This window comes from Ochlerotatus camptorhynchus, unplaced genomic scaffold (assembly GCF_037179485.1).
Source record: "Ochlerotatus camptorhynchus isolate MF236.1 unplaced genomic scaffold, CSIRO-AGI_Acam_v1.1 ptg000054l, whole genome shotgun sequence".
NCBI lineage: Eukaryota > Metazoa > Arthropoda > Insecta > Diptera > Culicidae > Ochlerotatus > Ochlerotatus camptorhynchus.
In genome coordinates this window covers 461324-478458 of record NW_027040544.1, presented here as the reverse complement: position 1 = coordinate 478458, position 17135 = coordinate 461324, and the positions used below count along the sequence as shown (strand labels likewise).

Here is a 17135-nt window from a genome sequence, read left to right as displayed (position 1 = left end):
AAATTTTAAAAACATAAAGATGTCTGAATTTCTGCTGCCCATCTGAGGGAAGCTCTCGACCCACTGGTGGGTCGCGACCCATAGACTGAGAAACGCTGCTCTATTGAATTAATAATTCAGCACTGATCGGTGTTCACAGATTTTCTAATCACTAACCAGCTACACTATTCCACATGCTTCACAACCAACAGCAATCACATACACCGGTTCCGTTTTTACTGCGATGAAAATCAAATTTCCGAACTGCAGACACACGCTGCTCGGATCGAATAACGTTTCAATTTGCCGCGCAAATCCACGCAGATTGTGCAACATGCTGACTGCATTCTACATCATTTCTAATCTGACAAGGACGTTCAGTTGACTACCGTTTGCTTGCACATATAACTACCCTATTATGGATAGGTATAGCATAAAAAAAACAAGAATTCTGTCAGCTGCTTAGAACCGTTAGTGGACGAATGAATGCATCACTGGCTTCGAATTTGACCACTTTGTCCGAAGTTGGAAGGAGTTTTATTGGAACCGGTTGGCGTACCGCAGTGCTAGACGGACTAATTACCTCCTGCGCTAGATAGAACATTTTGATATTGCAAAATTTTGGTTCCATTCCGGTTCGTTGAAGGCACGAACCTATTGAGACTGATTCGTCGAGGATAAACGATGCGAAAATACTCCGATCGCCTACTGACTTCCATCAGCCTCAAGGCGAATAGGTCGGCGGAAAGGGTGCACTTCCATGTGTCGTGAAAAGTTGACGACCAACTAGCTTCTAGCCATCGTAGTGAGTGCGGTAGTTCTAATTCAAACGTTGACCCATTCGGTTCCTAGATTGGTGCTGTGCTGCTTGACCGTTGCCGACCTTAAGGCAGTGAGTGGGATTTCAGCAGATCAGAAGCAGATAAACATCTTACCATCAGCGGTAATGATAGTGATCAATTGTACAGTGATTCATGATTAAATTGAACAATAAGTGACGGAAGAAGCAGAACCATTTGTGGGAAGTGCACATGTCAACCAGGATGAAAAAAGTGAAGAATCCACGTAAGCTATCGTTTCCAGTCAAATGTTAATTATATGAGATGAAAGAATTTATGGATCAGGTAATTGTGGTTGCGTGAGTTTATAGTGAGTTGATGGAAAAGCTGGCGATGTAAATTTCCTGAGTGGTGGAAAAAAACCGCCAACTCAATTGAACAAAACATGAAAATTAGTATTTACTTGCTTTTCAGATTATTAGATACAAGATTTTCCCTCTAGTTTTTCAATGGGTTGAAAGTTCATTTCCATACTAATTGTTGGGAAATGAAAAGAAGTGCAAGGTTGATTCCCGTTTCCAATCAATCATTCACTTTCAATTTCAGTAGTAAATTTTTATTCACCCCCACCCCCGACAAACTGTCATTGACGACGGCAGCATATGCCCGTCTAGTTTCCAACGACGATTGACACTGCAAAATCTAATAAAATCGATTACAGCTTTTCTTCCTGTTTGATCATCGTTTGATGCCTATCCTTCTATCACGGACTGCAAAATGTACAACCAATAAATTGCAACTGGTCATCATGACCATAGCTGGTTGCTCAGTCAAAGTCAACCTGTTCGAGAAAAATAAAAGACATCGTAGATGGGGGGAGAAAACATCACCTCAAGGAGCTTCAGTTGTCCTAACGGTGTTGGCGAAAAGCATGATATCCGTAAATGTCGTTTATTGCCGATCTCATCGGGTCGTGTAGAAGGGGAAATTATAGAATATGCAAATGTTTGTTTTCTCCTTTAGTAGCCAACGAGGCAGTCAGTGTCTATTGATTCAACGATTTCCAACGAGGACCATTGAAATCAAGTGTTAGAACGACGAAAGCGTGATCAAGTCGTTGCTGCCTCTTTGTTTGACCAGTAATGCATTCAGTTCATTATAAAATCGTATCAGTTTGTAGTTTATTTTGTTTAATTAGTCCTGGTGGATCAAGTGATAGGTTAATGATTGACGAGCAAGTTAAGTGTCTAACGCTGTTGTTGCATCGTTATGAATTAGGGTATAATGGGCCGTTACGGACCGTTCACTGTTAATAGAGTATTGATAAATGCTTCTTCAGCTCTTCGAACGAGGATTTTTTTGTATCTCAAGCCCCGTGCTGTGTACTATGGCTTACATGATCCAATACTGTTCAGAACATCATGATTTAATGAATCCTATCGTGTGAGAAGGAAATCTGTACAAGATCGAAATCCCTACACCTCATACAAAAAGTTGCACGTTCAAAGTTTACGTTTGGCTTACAGGCCCTTTTCACATGTTGCTCGAGAATTATCGATTTTAGTATAGGGTTGATGTAACAATAGAGGTGCTAGATTTCTTTCATACCTCCAAAATATAAGTCTGATCAAAAAATGGTAATGATTAATGAAAGCTTAGAGGTCGTGCAAATGAAAGTTTATATGAAGATTTTTGTGAATTACATTAACATTGGTCCCAGTCATCCAAACGTTGAATCAAATACAATATGAGGTTGACATGACAATTAACAACAAGCCTGTGTTGTTGTGATGAGATTAGTGATGTTATCTGGTACATATTCAACTATCAGCATACCCTATTAAGACTTTTTCTTACATTTCAATCTTTCTTGAATAGCTGTCAAACTGACCATAACAACAACAGGCTTGTTGTTTTTTTGTTATTGAACCACACAGCAAAATATTCTGAATTTGTATTGTGATGTAAACATGCATTAACGTAAACATGTATTTCCATGCAACTTGTAAGCAATGTTGTTTACAAAGATATGCTTTTGTATATATTTGCAACATTTCATGAAATGTCTCAGAACTTTACACGATTTATAATGTATACTTATATGATATGTGACGCTTCAATTTACACTATTTTTTTCGAACTGTGCACATGCTATTATTTTTTCAGGATTTGGACAGCAAGAATCTCTAAACCATCCAAATCGTGTCCAGATCATCATCATCCTTGCTAAATTTGATCTCATTTACACAAACAATTTGAAGTTTGTATGGGAATTATTTTCACCATATCTGCAACATACACGGCCGATGAAATTGACTCAAAATAGAATGGGTTTTCACTCAAAATCGCTAAAATGAAGATCCCTCATAGAATCGCTTTTCCTCAAAATCTGCTCGAATATGAGAAAAATCGATTAAAAATTTTACTCAGCCTAGGAGCAGGGTTACTTCAACTTACTTGCGAAAAAATAGTTTTTCAGGATTACTAAATCATTAGATAATTAATACTTGAAAGTTACAAGAAGCGGTCGTGACGTATGCGTTCGACACATAAAATCGGTTAATATTGCTTTCAGTGCGTCACAATCAGCGATTTTACGATTCGTGAGTGCTAACGCTGAGTGAACGCTCACGAATCATAAAATCGCTGGTTGTGACGCTCTGAAAGCGAAATTGACAGGTTTTATGAATCAAACACATACTTTACATCCTCTTCTTGTTACTTACAAGCAGTGATGGCACGAGTCCTTGAGTTTGAAGTTGTTTCCTTAACATTTGATACTTTGCGCAATGACCACAGTGAAGACAAACAAACACAAACTGGCAAGCGGAAAAAATGTCATGACATTTCTAAACTGTTGCTTTTTTGTTGATACTGAATCCACACCCAAATTCGAAATGCACCAATACCAACAAGCATTGCAAATAAGAAAAATGGAAAGTATTGAAATTTTGAACATATTCGTAGACTCGTTCGTAGACACAATATTATTGTATAATAATAATAATTCTACTACTGAAATGACAACTTCAATTCCAAGATTCCAAGTTCAAGGTAGACCTACTAATGCTCAGGGAAGTCTTGCGTTAGCTCAGGGAAGGCCTGCCGCACTTCAGCGAAGTCCTTATGAAGTTCAGGGAAGCCTTGCCGAAGTTCAGGGAAGTTCTGCGGGAATTTCATAGAAGTTCTGTTGAAGTTCAGGGAAGCTCTGCCGATGTGCAGGGAGGTTTTTCCTAAATATAGGGAAGTCCTACCAATGTTCAGGGAAGGCCTGCCGAACTTCGGGAAAGTCCTGTCAAAGTGATTTATTATGATTTAGTCACTAAAGTCACTTTTTTACGACCAATGTTGAGAGTAAATAATTTGACTTTAAAAACTCAGAGTAAAGTCTGACAAGAAGAGTTGCGAACGTATGGAAACGTTTACTGTTTTCAAAACTCTAATATTTTATTTATTTTTTTTTCTTGAAATTGTCATAGACCTATCATAAAGTTATCCAAGCCTACACTGCTATAAAAAGTTACGTAAAATTCACCTGAATAGGCAAGTTATATTTTTCAGGTGAATATTACGTATTTTGGGGGAGAGATTACATTTGAGTGATTCACATGGAAATCAATTGATTTTCACGAAAATTTTATCGGACTTTCCGATAATCTTCAAATTGGTGATAGACTATAGATATATATTTCGATTTATTTTAGTCATTAAATGATTGCATTCTAGAAAAATTTAAATTCACTCATTTTCTGCAATTTAATTTTTTTTATTTATAAATGAGTGTTAATTTATAAAAATTATAAAACTTACACTTGTCACTACTATTACATCACATACCCACTACCAGCCCTGCATGTAGAATTTTGCTGAATTCGGGATAATTATAGCATTTATTTGATGTTTATTGCACGGAATTATAAAATAAGGATGAATAGATGTTAAAATTATGCGTTAATAAGAGAGATGATAATAGACTGTCACTCGCAAGCTTGCAGCTCAAGTGTAATTTCAATAAACATTTTGAAAAACTAATGGACATTTTTCATATTCTCTATCTCCGCCGTTTGCTTGTAATGGAGAAATACACGACCGCCTGTGTGCTGGCTGTTTTGTTTTAGCCTGGACGATGATTTTGCAAAAAATGTACTGTTGCCATCTCTGGTTGTTCTTGTAACTTACAAGTAAAACATATCATTACATTATCTAATGATTTCATAATTCCGAAAAACAAATACTAACAGACTGAGTGAGACTTTCGAAAAGTTATTCCTGGAAAATCGAGGAAATTTTACTCAGTCTATGAGCAACCTACGTTTTTACGAGTTTGAGTGAACGGAACTCAGAGAATCAATCCGGTCAAAAGCAGCCTTGAGATCCGTATATAAGCAATATGTGTGAATATTCCGTAGGCATAAGGAAATGAAAGGAGCGAGGTTTGTTGAGAACAAACTTTTTGAGTGGAAACCATGTTGGTCAGGAGAAATGTAGTTTCTACAGATGGCATATTAAGCATCGTTGATTATTATCTCGAATACATTCGAGCAGGCGCAAAGTGAAGTAATTCCTCGGTAATTCTCCACATTTCGCTTGTCTCCTTTCCTTGAAATCGGAATCATTAACGAGGACTTCCAACGAGAAGGAAATACACCTAGTTGTATTGAAATATTGAACAGCTTTGAAAGCGGAGAGGAAAGCTCTATTGAGCATCTTTTGAGTATACACGATGGAATGCCGTCAGGCCCAACGAAATGTTTAGCTTCTGGATGGCAAAGTCGACGAGGTCCAATGAGACCGTGAAAATATCAAAGCTGAACGCGTCTCTGGGAGTATCTGTGATCCCTTCAGCAACATGGCTTAACGATGCCGTTGAGTCGTTGAAAACATTCTTGAAATGCTGTGGCAGGAGATTACATTTTTCTAAAAAAGTGTTTATAATCGCTTAGATTACTCTCAACCGGTAGCCCATCCTCTTTCCTTTTTGTCTTCACAAACGTCCAGAATAGCTTAGGATTACAGCGGAGATTGGTCTGCATACGTCTTGAGTACTTCTTGTATAGAATTGTATATATTGGATAGTCATTACTTGCTACCGAAAATAATTGCTTCGCGAATGGATTACGGGACTGACTGTATTTGCGAAGAGCCTTAGATTTCACACGCTTCAAGTGTCGTAATCGAGCATTAGACCATGCAGGTTCTGGAGCAGATCTTCTCATAGGCACACAATCCATTATTAATTGGCTCACAACTTCATCGAAGTAGTTAACGGCTTCATCAACGGACGAACACAATGCAAGCCACTGCGAATCTACAAGGGCCAGTGAGTGATTCAATGCAACAAAGTCAGTTCTACGAAGGTCCAAGCTTTGTACATCAACGGTGTCTTCATAGAGAAAAGGTGCTTATCGATTGATGAATGCTTCCAAGGCTGGATGATTGGCGTCTAGATGTATCAGAGGCTCGGATGCCTTAGCGACACTGCACTCTAACGCGGCGGCTTCGTTCGCATCCGAGAGTTTCTGTTTAGTACAGAATTGTTAAACCATCCAAAAGAGTATATAGCAAAGCAGGCATGCATGATCGAATAATGTCAATGGCTGGATGATCTTTCGCAGTAATATTCCAAACAAACCCAGACTAGTTGTAGTCGCCAAATAGCAGGGCTAGATCGTTGTGATGTAATTGGGACAATTCAGCACCAATAGAACTGATATGGTTTTCAACGTATCTCAAATTAGATTTACGGTCAGGAGGAAGGTACATAACGCCGATGCTTATTATGTTGTGTGATGTCGTAATCTTCACCCAGAACTGCTCAAGAGAAGTGGTGATATTCAAACAATCTTGGCGCATTTATAAAGTAGAATTGTTCTAAACCTTAAAAAGCACAGAATATGCTTTGGTATTTCCGGAGAATGCAATTTTACTAAAAGTATGGGCGGGGTAAGGGCCTCCCTTAGCTCAGTCGGCAAAGGCGCAGCTACAAAGCAAGACCATGCTGGAGGTGGCTGGGTTCGATTCCCGGTCCGGTCTAGGAATTTTTCGGGATGGAAAATTTCTTGACTTCCCTGGGCATAGAGTATGATTGTATTTAGGGGAGAATGGTATAAAACGCACCCCCTGGGCAGAACGCACCAGCTGACTTTCATTTGTGTTTTTCATGGCTTTTACGTAACTTTTTTGTTGTCTTATCATGCAGCACTTCTAGCATAGCATCTGAACTCAAAATCCTGCATGATAAATCCTTGAATTGGATTAAAAATTCCAAGAAAAACTCAAAATAAAATGAAAAAGTGCGTCTTACCCCGGGGGTGCGTTATGTACTGTTCTCCCCTACCACAAATTATACTAATGCAAAAATTATACTAGGCATCGATAGCTCTCAATTAATAACTGTGGAAGTGCATCTAGATCACTAAGTTGAGAGCACGCAATAAGCTAAAATGCGATTAGCACTAAGGTGAAAGTGGATCGGTTCAGATCGGTTCAGAATTAGAATTAATTCATCGATTTTTTACAAAATAACGCAACTCTCAATCGAAAAAAAAAACTCTACCGTGCAAAATTAAAGAACTGTGCTGATGGGCCAATAGGTAGGGTCCAGATGTGGGAGCTGCCTCCCTGGCGTCGAAAGCATTGGTTCGCAGAACGGAAACGGATCGACGGAAAACAAATCAAGGAAAAATATTATCCTCCATTTTCACAAGTTGTTTCACAAGTATTTCATGATATTCTGTGAAAATTTCAGCCTTTTTGATGAGAGTATTCTGATATACATAACTTGGTATTTTTAAAGATAATTAGATAATTCCATGAATTTCGGCAGAACTTCCCTGAACTTCGGCAGAACTTCCCTGAACTTCGGCAGAACTTCCCTGAACTTCAGCAGAGCTTCTCTGAACTTCGACAGGAGATTTCTTTTATATGGCTTTCTCAATCTAGGGTAATCCAAACAGTTTTGCATTTCCCAGGTTGGATTACCCTAGACTTAGAAAGCCATACAAAATAAATTTCCATACGTACCAGTCGAAAAATCTAATAAATCACTTTGGCAGGACTTTCCCGAAGTTCGGCAGGCCTTCCCTGAACATTGGTAGGAATTCCCTATAGTTCGGAAAAACCTCCCTGCACATCGGCAGAACTTCCCTGAACTTCAACAGAACTTCTCTGAAATTCCGTAGAACTTCATCAGGACTTCGCTGAGCATTAGTAGGACTACCTTGAACTTGGAATCTTGGAATTGAAGTTGTAATTTTAGTAGTAGAATTATTATAATTATACAATAATATTGTGTCTACAAACGAGTCTACGAATATTTTCAAAATTTCAATACTTCCCATTTTTCTAATTTGCAATGCTTGATGGTATTGATGCATTTCGAATTTGGGTGTGGTTTGAACGGGTGTGGATTCAGTATCAACGGAAAAGCATTAACTTTCAACTTAAGCTTGAAATGCGAAGAAGAAGAAGAAGAATGGTAAGGAAGGAAAGAACAGCATTGAATAAAGCGTCATTGTAAGCTTCAGGACAGGCGTTTTTATTTAATGAGCAATGATTACAGTGGAGAGAAGCGTGATGATTATAATTAGAGTATACTCTTATGAATTTCTCGAAGCATTGAACGTAAAAAAAAACAGTGGTTTCCTCATCCTTTAAGTTCATATACTGGGAAAACTATACTGGGAAAACTACGGGAAATAATTACAATTTTCAAACGCTTTAAAATTCCTAGTAGGGTAAAACAAGCCAAAACGCACTCCGTAGTAAAATGCACGTTGTGGGTTTTCATAGTATTTCCATTCCCAATTCATCGATTGTTTGTGCAGAAATGCTAGTTTAAATACAAACTGTGAAAAAACGGGCATTTTACCACAGGGTACATTTTTGAATGTCTTCGTCTATTGGATTCTGTCTTAACCTGGATTTAGGTTTCTAGGCGTCTAGGCCAATTCAAATGGATATCAACTGGCTAGCTAATTTCTGATAAATAAATCATTACTAAACTCAAATTCCACCAATTCCACTAACAAATGATATGGTCAAAACAAATGCTGTGAAGAATTGTTGAACACACATATTGAATCAATGATTCCATCTATCACAAGGAGTTTGAAATCATGGATGGAGAAAAACGATATATGGGATCGATCATGATTCGAAAAAATGAGAATTCAAGCTGCTCTTTGCATGAGATTTTGTGAAGACTGATTTATCAGAATGAACTCGAATGAATCTGTGACCCCGGGACAGTTTTCCGGATGATCCAGAACAACAGTAAAAGAAGTTCATTTGTGAGACTGATCCTAGAGCTCTATACTTAATTTCGCCAACAGTTGTAGATACCGTAACTGGTATATGCACCTTGAAAGCCAAAGAGTGATCATGGCCTTTGGCTGAAAGTCTCCGTAATGAAGGCAACCAACAAACCAAAACTCGTATTTTTTTTAAAACCTCTCATTGATGAAAGTGTGCATCCATGACACTTTCGTCAATGAGAGGTTTTGAAAATGCGAAGTGGAATTAAATGGAAAATAATCACCTTTTTCTCACTCAATTTTTTTTTATTAGAATGCATTCGGTGATGTGTCCAGTTCGGGTAATAATTTAGAAATGTTGGTAAAATTATCTTATATCAAGATCTGGAAAAGATTCACTTGCGAGGTGGTATCGACAAATCGCCTAAAGTGAATGTTTCTCTATTTATCGTCAGCAGTCGCTCGTTAGCTGGCAACATCAATGAAGTGAAGGGAGCTTGGGACGATGGCTACATTCAATTAGCTCTAAGGTGTCGAAGTTTGCATGGTTCAAAGGGTTGGACTTGGATCGAGACTTCATTCGCGTGATATCTCGTCTCATGTCCAATCACTATAATCTAAACGCTCACTTGTTCCGTGTGGGGTTGGGAAACAGCAATCTCTGTGAATGTGGACAAGGTTACCAGGACGCTAATCACATCCTTTGGTCTTGTGCGGAGTATCGTGGAGTCAGATCACATTTTTATGGTAGGCAACCCAATGTTCCGGTTCGAGATATCTTGGCTGGGCGCGATTTTGAATACATGAAACTCATATATGAATTTTTGAAATTCATTAACCGTAGGTTGTAGATAGTTTGTTTTACTTAATTAATTTGGTATGTTTGGCAGGATGAATGTGTTTGCGATGAAGGGTGTGTGTGTGTATACATTCCTTCTGTAGCATTCATGTTCATCTCATGTTGAAATCATCAGTTCTTTAGATTTAAGTAAGTATTTTAGAAATAGTTACCATATTAAAACAAATGAAATTCGTAATCCTCTCAACCTTTCCCCATCCTTAAATTGTAAAACTCCCTAACCTCGAGACGACCGCGAGTAATCGGTTAAACCCCCTTAACTCTAGTTTTAAGATTCTTATTGTAGAAGAAAAAGAATACATCGGCTCTGTAAAGTTTATTCGACTGAGCCTGTACAAATAAACGAATTAACAAAAAAAAAAAGATCTGGAAAAAATATAAGCAGTTTCCTTAATAGTATTAATTTGACGATCAGAAAATCAATTGGACAGAAATTTGGGTATCAAATTTCGTAGTGTGTAAAATTCTGGAAGGTTCTAGATCGAGTCTGGCCCCCTAGGCACCCGTCAATGAATCCTTGAATCCTGATACCGTCTTTAGTGGAATTAAATGGAAATTACTTATCCTTCTCTCTTTCTTTATAAACCTATGTCATAGAAACATAATTGCAAAATGATCCAACCTGATTCACTCAGCAATCTCAACGATACTCAAAACGATTTTTTTTTTAGTCTTATTATTAAGTCACTCATGAGTCATCATGACTAACCGTTAATCTAAAATATTCAAGTGTTCTACATTGGATTGGATTTTGTATCGATGTGAGTCACTAGAGAGCATCCATCAAGCATGTTACGTTCTAAGGGGTGAGGTTCACAAAGATGTGACAAGCAATACATTAGTTATAATGAAAATGTTGTTGAAAGGGGTTTGATTATTTTTTTCTAAATTGCGCGTAACGTACTTAATGCATGCTCCCTTAGCAGAGCAAAAAATTGTGCTGAGGGTGCCTTTAGTTTAATAGTATGCGTGACTGCCTCTCATCCCAGTGGGTGTGGGTTCAAATTCCCAAATGACGTTCATTGGTCACCTCTTTGCGGTAGATGATGGGCTCGAGACTATAGTCGCTATATTCATGGTCTGGCGGATAGAATTTCGAAAGGCGGAACCAATTCAATATATTGTAGACAGACCAACAATTGAAAAGGTCCTATCAACTTTTATAAACAAAACGTTGATTATTCTTTCCTCGACAATCGAACGCAAATTACAGGCATCATCGGATAGGGGAATCTTTCCCCAACCCAAAGATAGTGTTAGTTTGAGTAGGCGAGCCTTGAATCACGAGAAAACGGCTTCCGAAGATTTGTTCGCAATAGCTGATGTGCTCTTTTCTGTTGTTGGTCGTAATTTGCTCGATTGGTTCCGCTATTTGACAGCTCAATTGGTTCCCGAGATTCTATCCGCCAGACTATGAATAGAGCGACTATACTCGAGCCTGGTGGAAAAAAAAACGAAAATATATTATTGATAAGATCGTCCTAGGTCAATGTTACCGGTCGTAGTTTCCGATTAGAACATATCAAGTGCATTACCAAAAGTCATTAGACGCACTCAGCACATTTGGGTTAACGCCGGCATAGGCCTATCTCTACAACTGACACATACCATGTACAATGTACACTGCCGTATCTTATCTATAAATAGAAAATATCGCTATGCATGATTGTTTACATAATATGGTATTGTGATGCTGTTTAGTGAAATAGCACCTTACATAGTGGATTGAAATAATTTTCCTATTTTCAAAATAAGTTGCAACTTGCCTGTGTTTAAACTATATATGCTTCGGAAAGTAAATAGAATGCCCAGCTTTGTTTTATATAATTATAAATTAATATTAAAAGCGCATAGGCTCCCACAGATTTCTGACCCTGTCCGTTTACAAGAGATTTTTAGAGAAGCTTCAAAAAAGTGTACGCGTCAATATACTACCCTAATAACAAAAAAAAAAATACAGGCAGGGTAATAAACCTGAATAGGGTAATAAAACAGTAATTGCACGTGTTTCCCGATGGAAAAAGATGCATTTACATTTTGTACTGCGCTAGATATATGCCCACCCTAATAAACCGGTACCATATACGAACGATATCAGAAATGGTGTCACCATATAATATATAGTTGGAATGATACGCTGAATAGGTGGTTAGGCGCGTCTTATGGTTACTATCTATGCGAGCAGTTGAGCACAATCTTCCGTACGGCACTGTCAACGGCGGTCCTCTCACAGCGGGCGCCTCCGCGATAACGGTGCTCGTTGTAAAATCATCTCCCGGCTCACACAACAAAAACCTTTCCCTTCGCTTCTGCGATTAGTGTTCGTAACCATTGAACTGCAGCCACCGTGCGCCGACTACGCGATCAGTCGGATACCTAAGTGTACCGCGAGAGGAAGTGCCGGGTGAATTGGTCAACCGCAAGTCACGAGTACGAGTAGATTGGTGTCAAGTGTTAATCGAGACTGCAAGTTGCAATCCAACCATCATGAAACGATTAAAAGCTCCCAGTAAGTTTGAGCCGCAAGGTCATTTCGAAACACGCGGTGTTCGTTAACAATTCATTGAATCCACGTGGATCAGGTTGGCTTAGGCGCGCGCTAGATGGAGGTATTAACAGATTCCATAGCAGGAGAACGGGGACGCGACTTTGGGCTTGAACTTGATAATCAAAAACAAAACCGGTTGAAGGCCTTGAATTTGCATACCGGAGCTTGCTGGTGGATTGCTGGTATATATTTTGCATGAGTGTGACTCAAAAAATGTGAACGAACGCTTCAGTAGGTGGAGAGAAAGTTCTGCATTTCTGTTTTGAATTGCAATCCATTTTTACCTATTTCATGCTTAATTACGGATAATTAATTGGATTTGAACATAACATCGTTGATGGTGGCTGAAGGATGTGTTTGCGTCTTTACCGTTACCTAACTATCAGTCATTTCGATTATTTTAATTTATTTTGATTATAGACCAAACAGGAACCCCAAATGAATGACGCACTATATTATAGCAAAAAAGATAGTCTGAATTTAGAAAGTAATACTAAAGATTTTGTGGACAGACAACGATTTAAATAATTGCATATGCTTAACGTCAAATATCAGACTTAAAGTGGTCATTTTATACGATAGATAAGGAGATAAAAGTATAGAGTTGATAGTTCCGTCAGAGTACGGCAGTGTTAAAATTATATATCTACTCTCCAACGACCAAAGGTCAATTTTGAGGAAGGCATTGTCTTCTTTTAAGACATTTTTCCGGAACTTGTTGAATGGTAGCTCGCACTTGAATGGTTGAATAATCTTAATTTAATTTTATTTTTTACTAATTCGGCCTTTTATAGAGAGTTCCTCCATGTTTGCAAGGTATGCCGGATAGAGTGAGATTGACAATGCTCTTTTCCACCGGGTGTCATGATCGACGAATGAGTAGATTGGTGCTAACGGTCGATCAAGATCCACACACAAGGGGAGCGTCAATGCACTTTTCGTGCGAACAATATTTTAAATTATACTATTTTGCACAGAAATGTTTTGGTTCCAAGATTCGATAGCAGCAATTGGATTCTTAAAGGGTACTGAGGTGATTGCATATTCGTAATCTGTACTAATCGTCACTTTTTAGTGACTTGGTCACTTTTTTCAAGCCAGTCACTAAAAAGTCTCTTTTTTTAAGGCCAAGTCACTAAAGTCACTTTTTCTTGTAATAAGTCACTATTTTAAACTTTTTTAAACGTGAATTTATTTCAAGATTGATCATTATTCTGAATAGCCCTACATTTTGTTCTATTTTTTGAACAATTCGAAGTTGACGACCTTGTATAGAGTTTTTTTTTTTTCGTTTAGTCGTTCTTATCTATCTACAGGGTATCCACTCATTTGGCTAAATAAAGTTATCTGAGGTTTCCAAGTTTTTCCATAACTTTGGCGGATAATTTCCAGGTTTATAATAAGAATGCTTTGACGCAAACATTCTTAAGACATGACAATCAGTTTTAAAGAAACAGCTTTACTATCAAATCCATTAAATGTTGAAGTTGAACATTTACTTCATTTTAGTAAGTCTAAGATAACAGCATTTTTAATGTCTTGACGTTTCGTACTAACAAAAATGTGGAACCTTTAATGAAGTTCTATTGATCTCAGAAAAGCTAGATCTTGACATCTTTGGGAAATTCCAGAGATCCTAAGGGGAAGTCCTCGAAACTTTAGCCCAGACTATTGAGATGGTTTAAAAATCTTTAAGCGTGAGTTTAGACAAATTCACGATAGTTCCATGATGTGCTAAAATAAAATCGAGAACCCTTAAAATGTTCCGAATGATTCAGTACAGAGACCCCTCGGAAAATTTATGAAAACTTCATAAATATTTCAGGAACTTCACAGAAATCCAGGGAATTCCAGGGATGTTTAAAGGTGTTTACGAGAATTCCATTTATTTTAAAGCAGAACCCAGATCTTTATTAGAGTTGAGAGTTATAGGGAAGCTCCGATAACATCAAGACAGATCAGATAATTAAAGGGTAGTTCTAAAAATTTCAAGGAAATTTCAGAAACCGGAATTTTGTGGAAACTTCGGATTGCTCAAAGAAAATTTCTGGAACGCAATAAAAATTATAAGAACATCCAGAAAAATTAAGAGTATTTCAATGGTGTTATATCATGGAAATTTCAAGATCTAAAAAAAAATCGGAAATTTAGCTAAGTTGATTAGAGAACATCAACAAGGTTCCATTAATAAAAAAGCGAGAACTTTTAGCAAGCACCGATATTCTCAAGAAATTCCAGAGAGCTTCTTAGAAATTCCGTGAGCGTTTATAAACTTTAAAAAAAATTGTAGAACTTAAAGGCAATTAAATCAATTCCAGTAAAAGCTGAGATCTTTTAAAAAAATTCTAATGTATTCAGGGCAGTCTACAGAATTTTGCGGAAATTGAGAAATATTTTGGGCAGTTTTAAAAACATCAGGAAACTCTAGACTAGGTATTTAAGAAGTATGAATTTGCTAGAGAGTCCGCCTTCTCATTGCCTGGGATTGAGCAATGTGAAGGGACCCATACAAAGGTAATCATATATGATCTTTCGACCAGCACACTCATCTGCCCCTTACCTTTGAAAGGAAATAAGATGAGTGCCTACTTGGTTTCATCGACCGAATAGCCTCAATCGAACTGAGACTATCCGAGAAGATGAAGTAATGGTCTGCGGGCATCCAGCTGCGGAAGCTTACAGAAGTTCCTAAAATTTCAGAATATCTTCGAAAACTTCACAGAAGTACAGAGATCTTCAGAAACATTTCGAGAACTTCATTAAAGTCTATGGTACTTAAGGGTAGATCCGAGAACTTCAGGAACTTTTATGGACATTTCGGGATCATCTTAAATAAGTTTAGTAAAGCTCCATAAACAAAGGGAACTTCAGGGGAGTTCAGTTCTATTACTTTCACTAAATTAGCGGGAAATTTCAAGAAGTTCACAGAATTTCAGAGAACTTTAGAGATGTTAAGAAAATTATTGAGGTTTTTACACAAATCCAGAAGTCCACGCAAGCTTAAACATTTTTAGAAAAGTTCATTTAAATTCATGGTAGTACAACAAGCTTCATGAGAACTGCAAACACTTAAGAGAAGATATCTCGCTAATAAAGCTCTAATTAAAAAAAAAAAAACTTCAAGAATTTTTAACACTTAAGAGAAGATTCATGATCGTTAGAAAAAATTGTGAAAACGTTAGGAAGTCCGAAAAAGTTTATAGAAGTTAAAAAAAAATGATGAGAAGTATTGCAAGCATCAGGCTAGTTTCTCAAATTACAAAAGAAATTTAAGGTAATTTAATTAACTTCAGGAATATTTTGGGAACTTTCACGTAGTTCTGAAGTCCATTCCATATTCAACGGAGATTTCTCCTAAAAATTTGCTTGGAGTTTACTATCTTAGGCTTAGGCTTCACATGAAATCTAAAATTCATCAGAACTACCATGAAAGTAGATTGCAGTTAATGTGTTTCTCATTGATTTTTTTCCCCAGAACTCCCGTAGAATGAGGTCCTTAGAAATTATAATAAAATTCCATGAGCCTTAAAACCGTGCAAGGAATTTGACTCCAGATTCTTGAAAATTTCTTGAAGTATTATAACTTTTCAGTTAAGAATTTATCAAATTTGTGAGAAATATGCATATTTTAGAACCAAAAAAAAAAAAAACATTTGAAGCCTTGAATTATAAAAATGTATTTGTTACTGAAGATTAATCCATTCTAGATCTATAAAGTTCAATGTGTGAATGAAAATAACTAGGAATATTAAATGTTTTTTTTTTTTTATTATTTTAAAATGCATTCTTAAGGCTTGTACTCGAAAAAAATGCACCATTTTTATGCGTGGGTAAAAATTGATGAAAATCTGGGTATAACTAGTTTGGAGTGAATTGTTTACATGTGCAAATTTTCATAACAATCGGTTCAGTGGCTATTGAGATGTCATCGAAACAAGAAGAAAATTGCCGGAGAATTTTGCGCGCCGTCATAGAAAATCCGACTGCGACCATGAGATGGATCGGAAGACAACTGGGAATCACCCTTGGCCGGCGCCGGTGGTGTAGTGGTAAGCGTGACTGCTTTCTAACACCCCAATGGGTCTGGGTTTAATCCCCAGCCGAGGTCGGTGGGATTTTTCTGAGGCATAAAAATCTCTGGTCACGTCTTCCTTCGGAAGGGAAGTAAAGCCGTTGGTACCGGCCCATGTGTGTTGAATGGGTGCGATATCCTACGCAGGTGTGGAAGCTGCCTTCCTGCACATTCGATTGCCGTCAATGGATGGCAATCGATGTCCGTCGGTGATTGGCACTAGATTGCGGAACAGAGACCGACGTCCGCCTGGTTCGTTCAGCAAACCATGAAACGAGCTGGGTTTCGTGTATTAAGGGTCCGGAAGGCACCGAACCGGCGTGATCAACAAAACACGGCGGCCATATCCCGCGCAAGGAAGCTGTATCGAGAGTGGTTAACGAAACCAATGTGTGTGGTTATGGATGACGAAACCTTCATCAAGGCAGACGCAAAGCAGATACCGGGGCTGGAGTTCTACGTTTCCAAATCACGGTTTGATGTTCCGGAAGACATAAGGAAGAAGAAAGTGGACAAATTCGCCAAAAAATACTTGCTCTGGCAGGCCATATGCCAATGCCAAAATGTAAACCGTACATCACAATAGGTGCCATCAACAACGAAATTTACCGCACAGAGTGCCTCCAGAAGCGTCTGTTGCCCT

At 37.9% G+C, this 17135-nt stretch overlaps 1 protein-coding gene across 3 annotated transcripts in view; it reads left to right on the top strand.

Annotated features, from left to right (window-relative positions):
- The window catches only part of LOC135717273 (endothelial lipase), a 38022-nt gene that overhangs the window by 17130 nt on the left and 3757 nt on the right, over positions 1 to 17135 (top strand). Inside the window, exon 1 of one of the 3 annotated variants that reach the window (XM_065239273.1) lies at positions 850 to 1044. The exons of 1 other annotated variant lie outside the window; for it this stretch is intronic. In XM_065239273.1, the coding sequence (XP_065095345.1) occupies positions 1011 to 1044 (34 nt within the window). In that variant the 5' untranslated portion in view covers positions 850 to 1010. Of the gene's footprint in view, positions 1 to 849; positions 1045 to 12344; positions 12382 to 17135 lie in introns of those variants that run through there. One more of the 3 variants, XM_065239274.1, reaches the window with a different exon arrangement.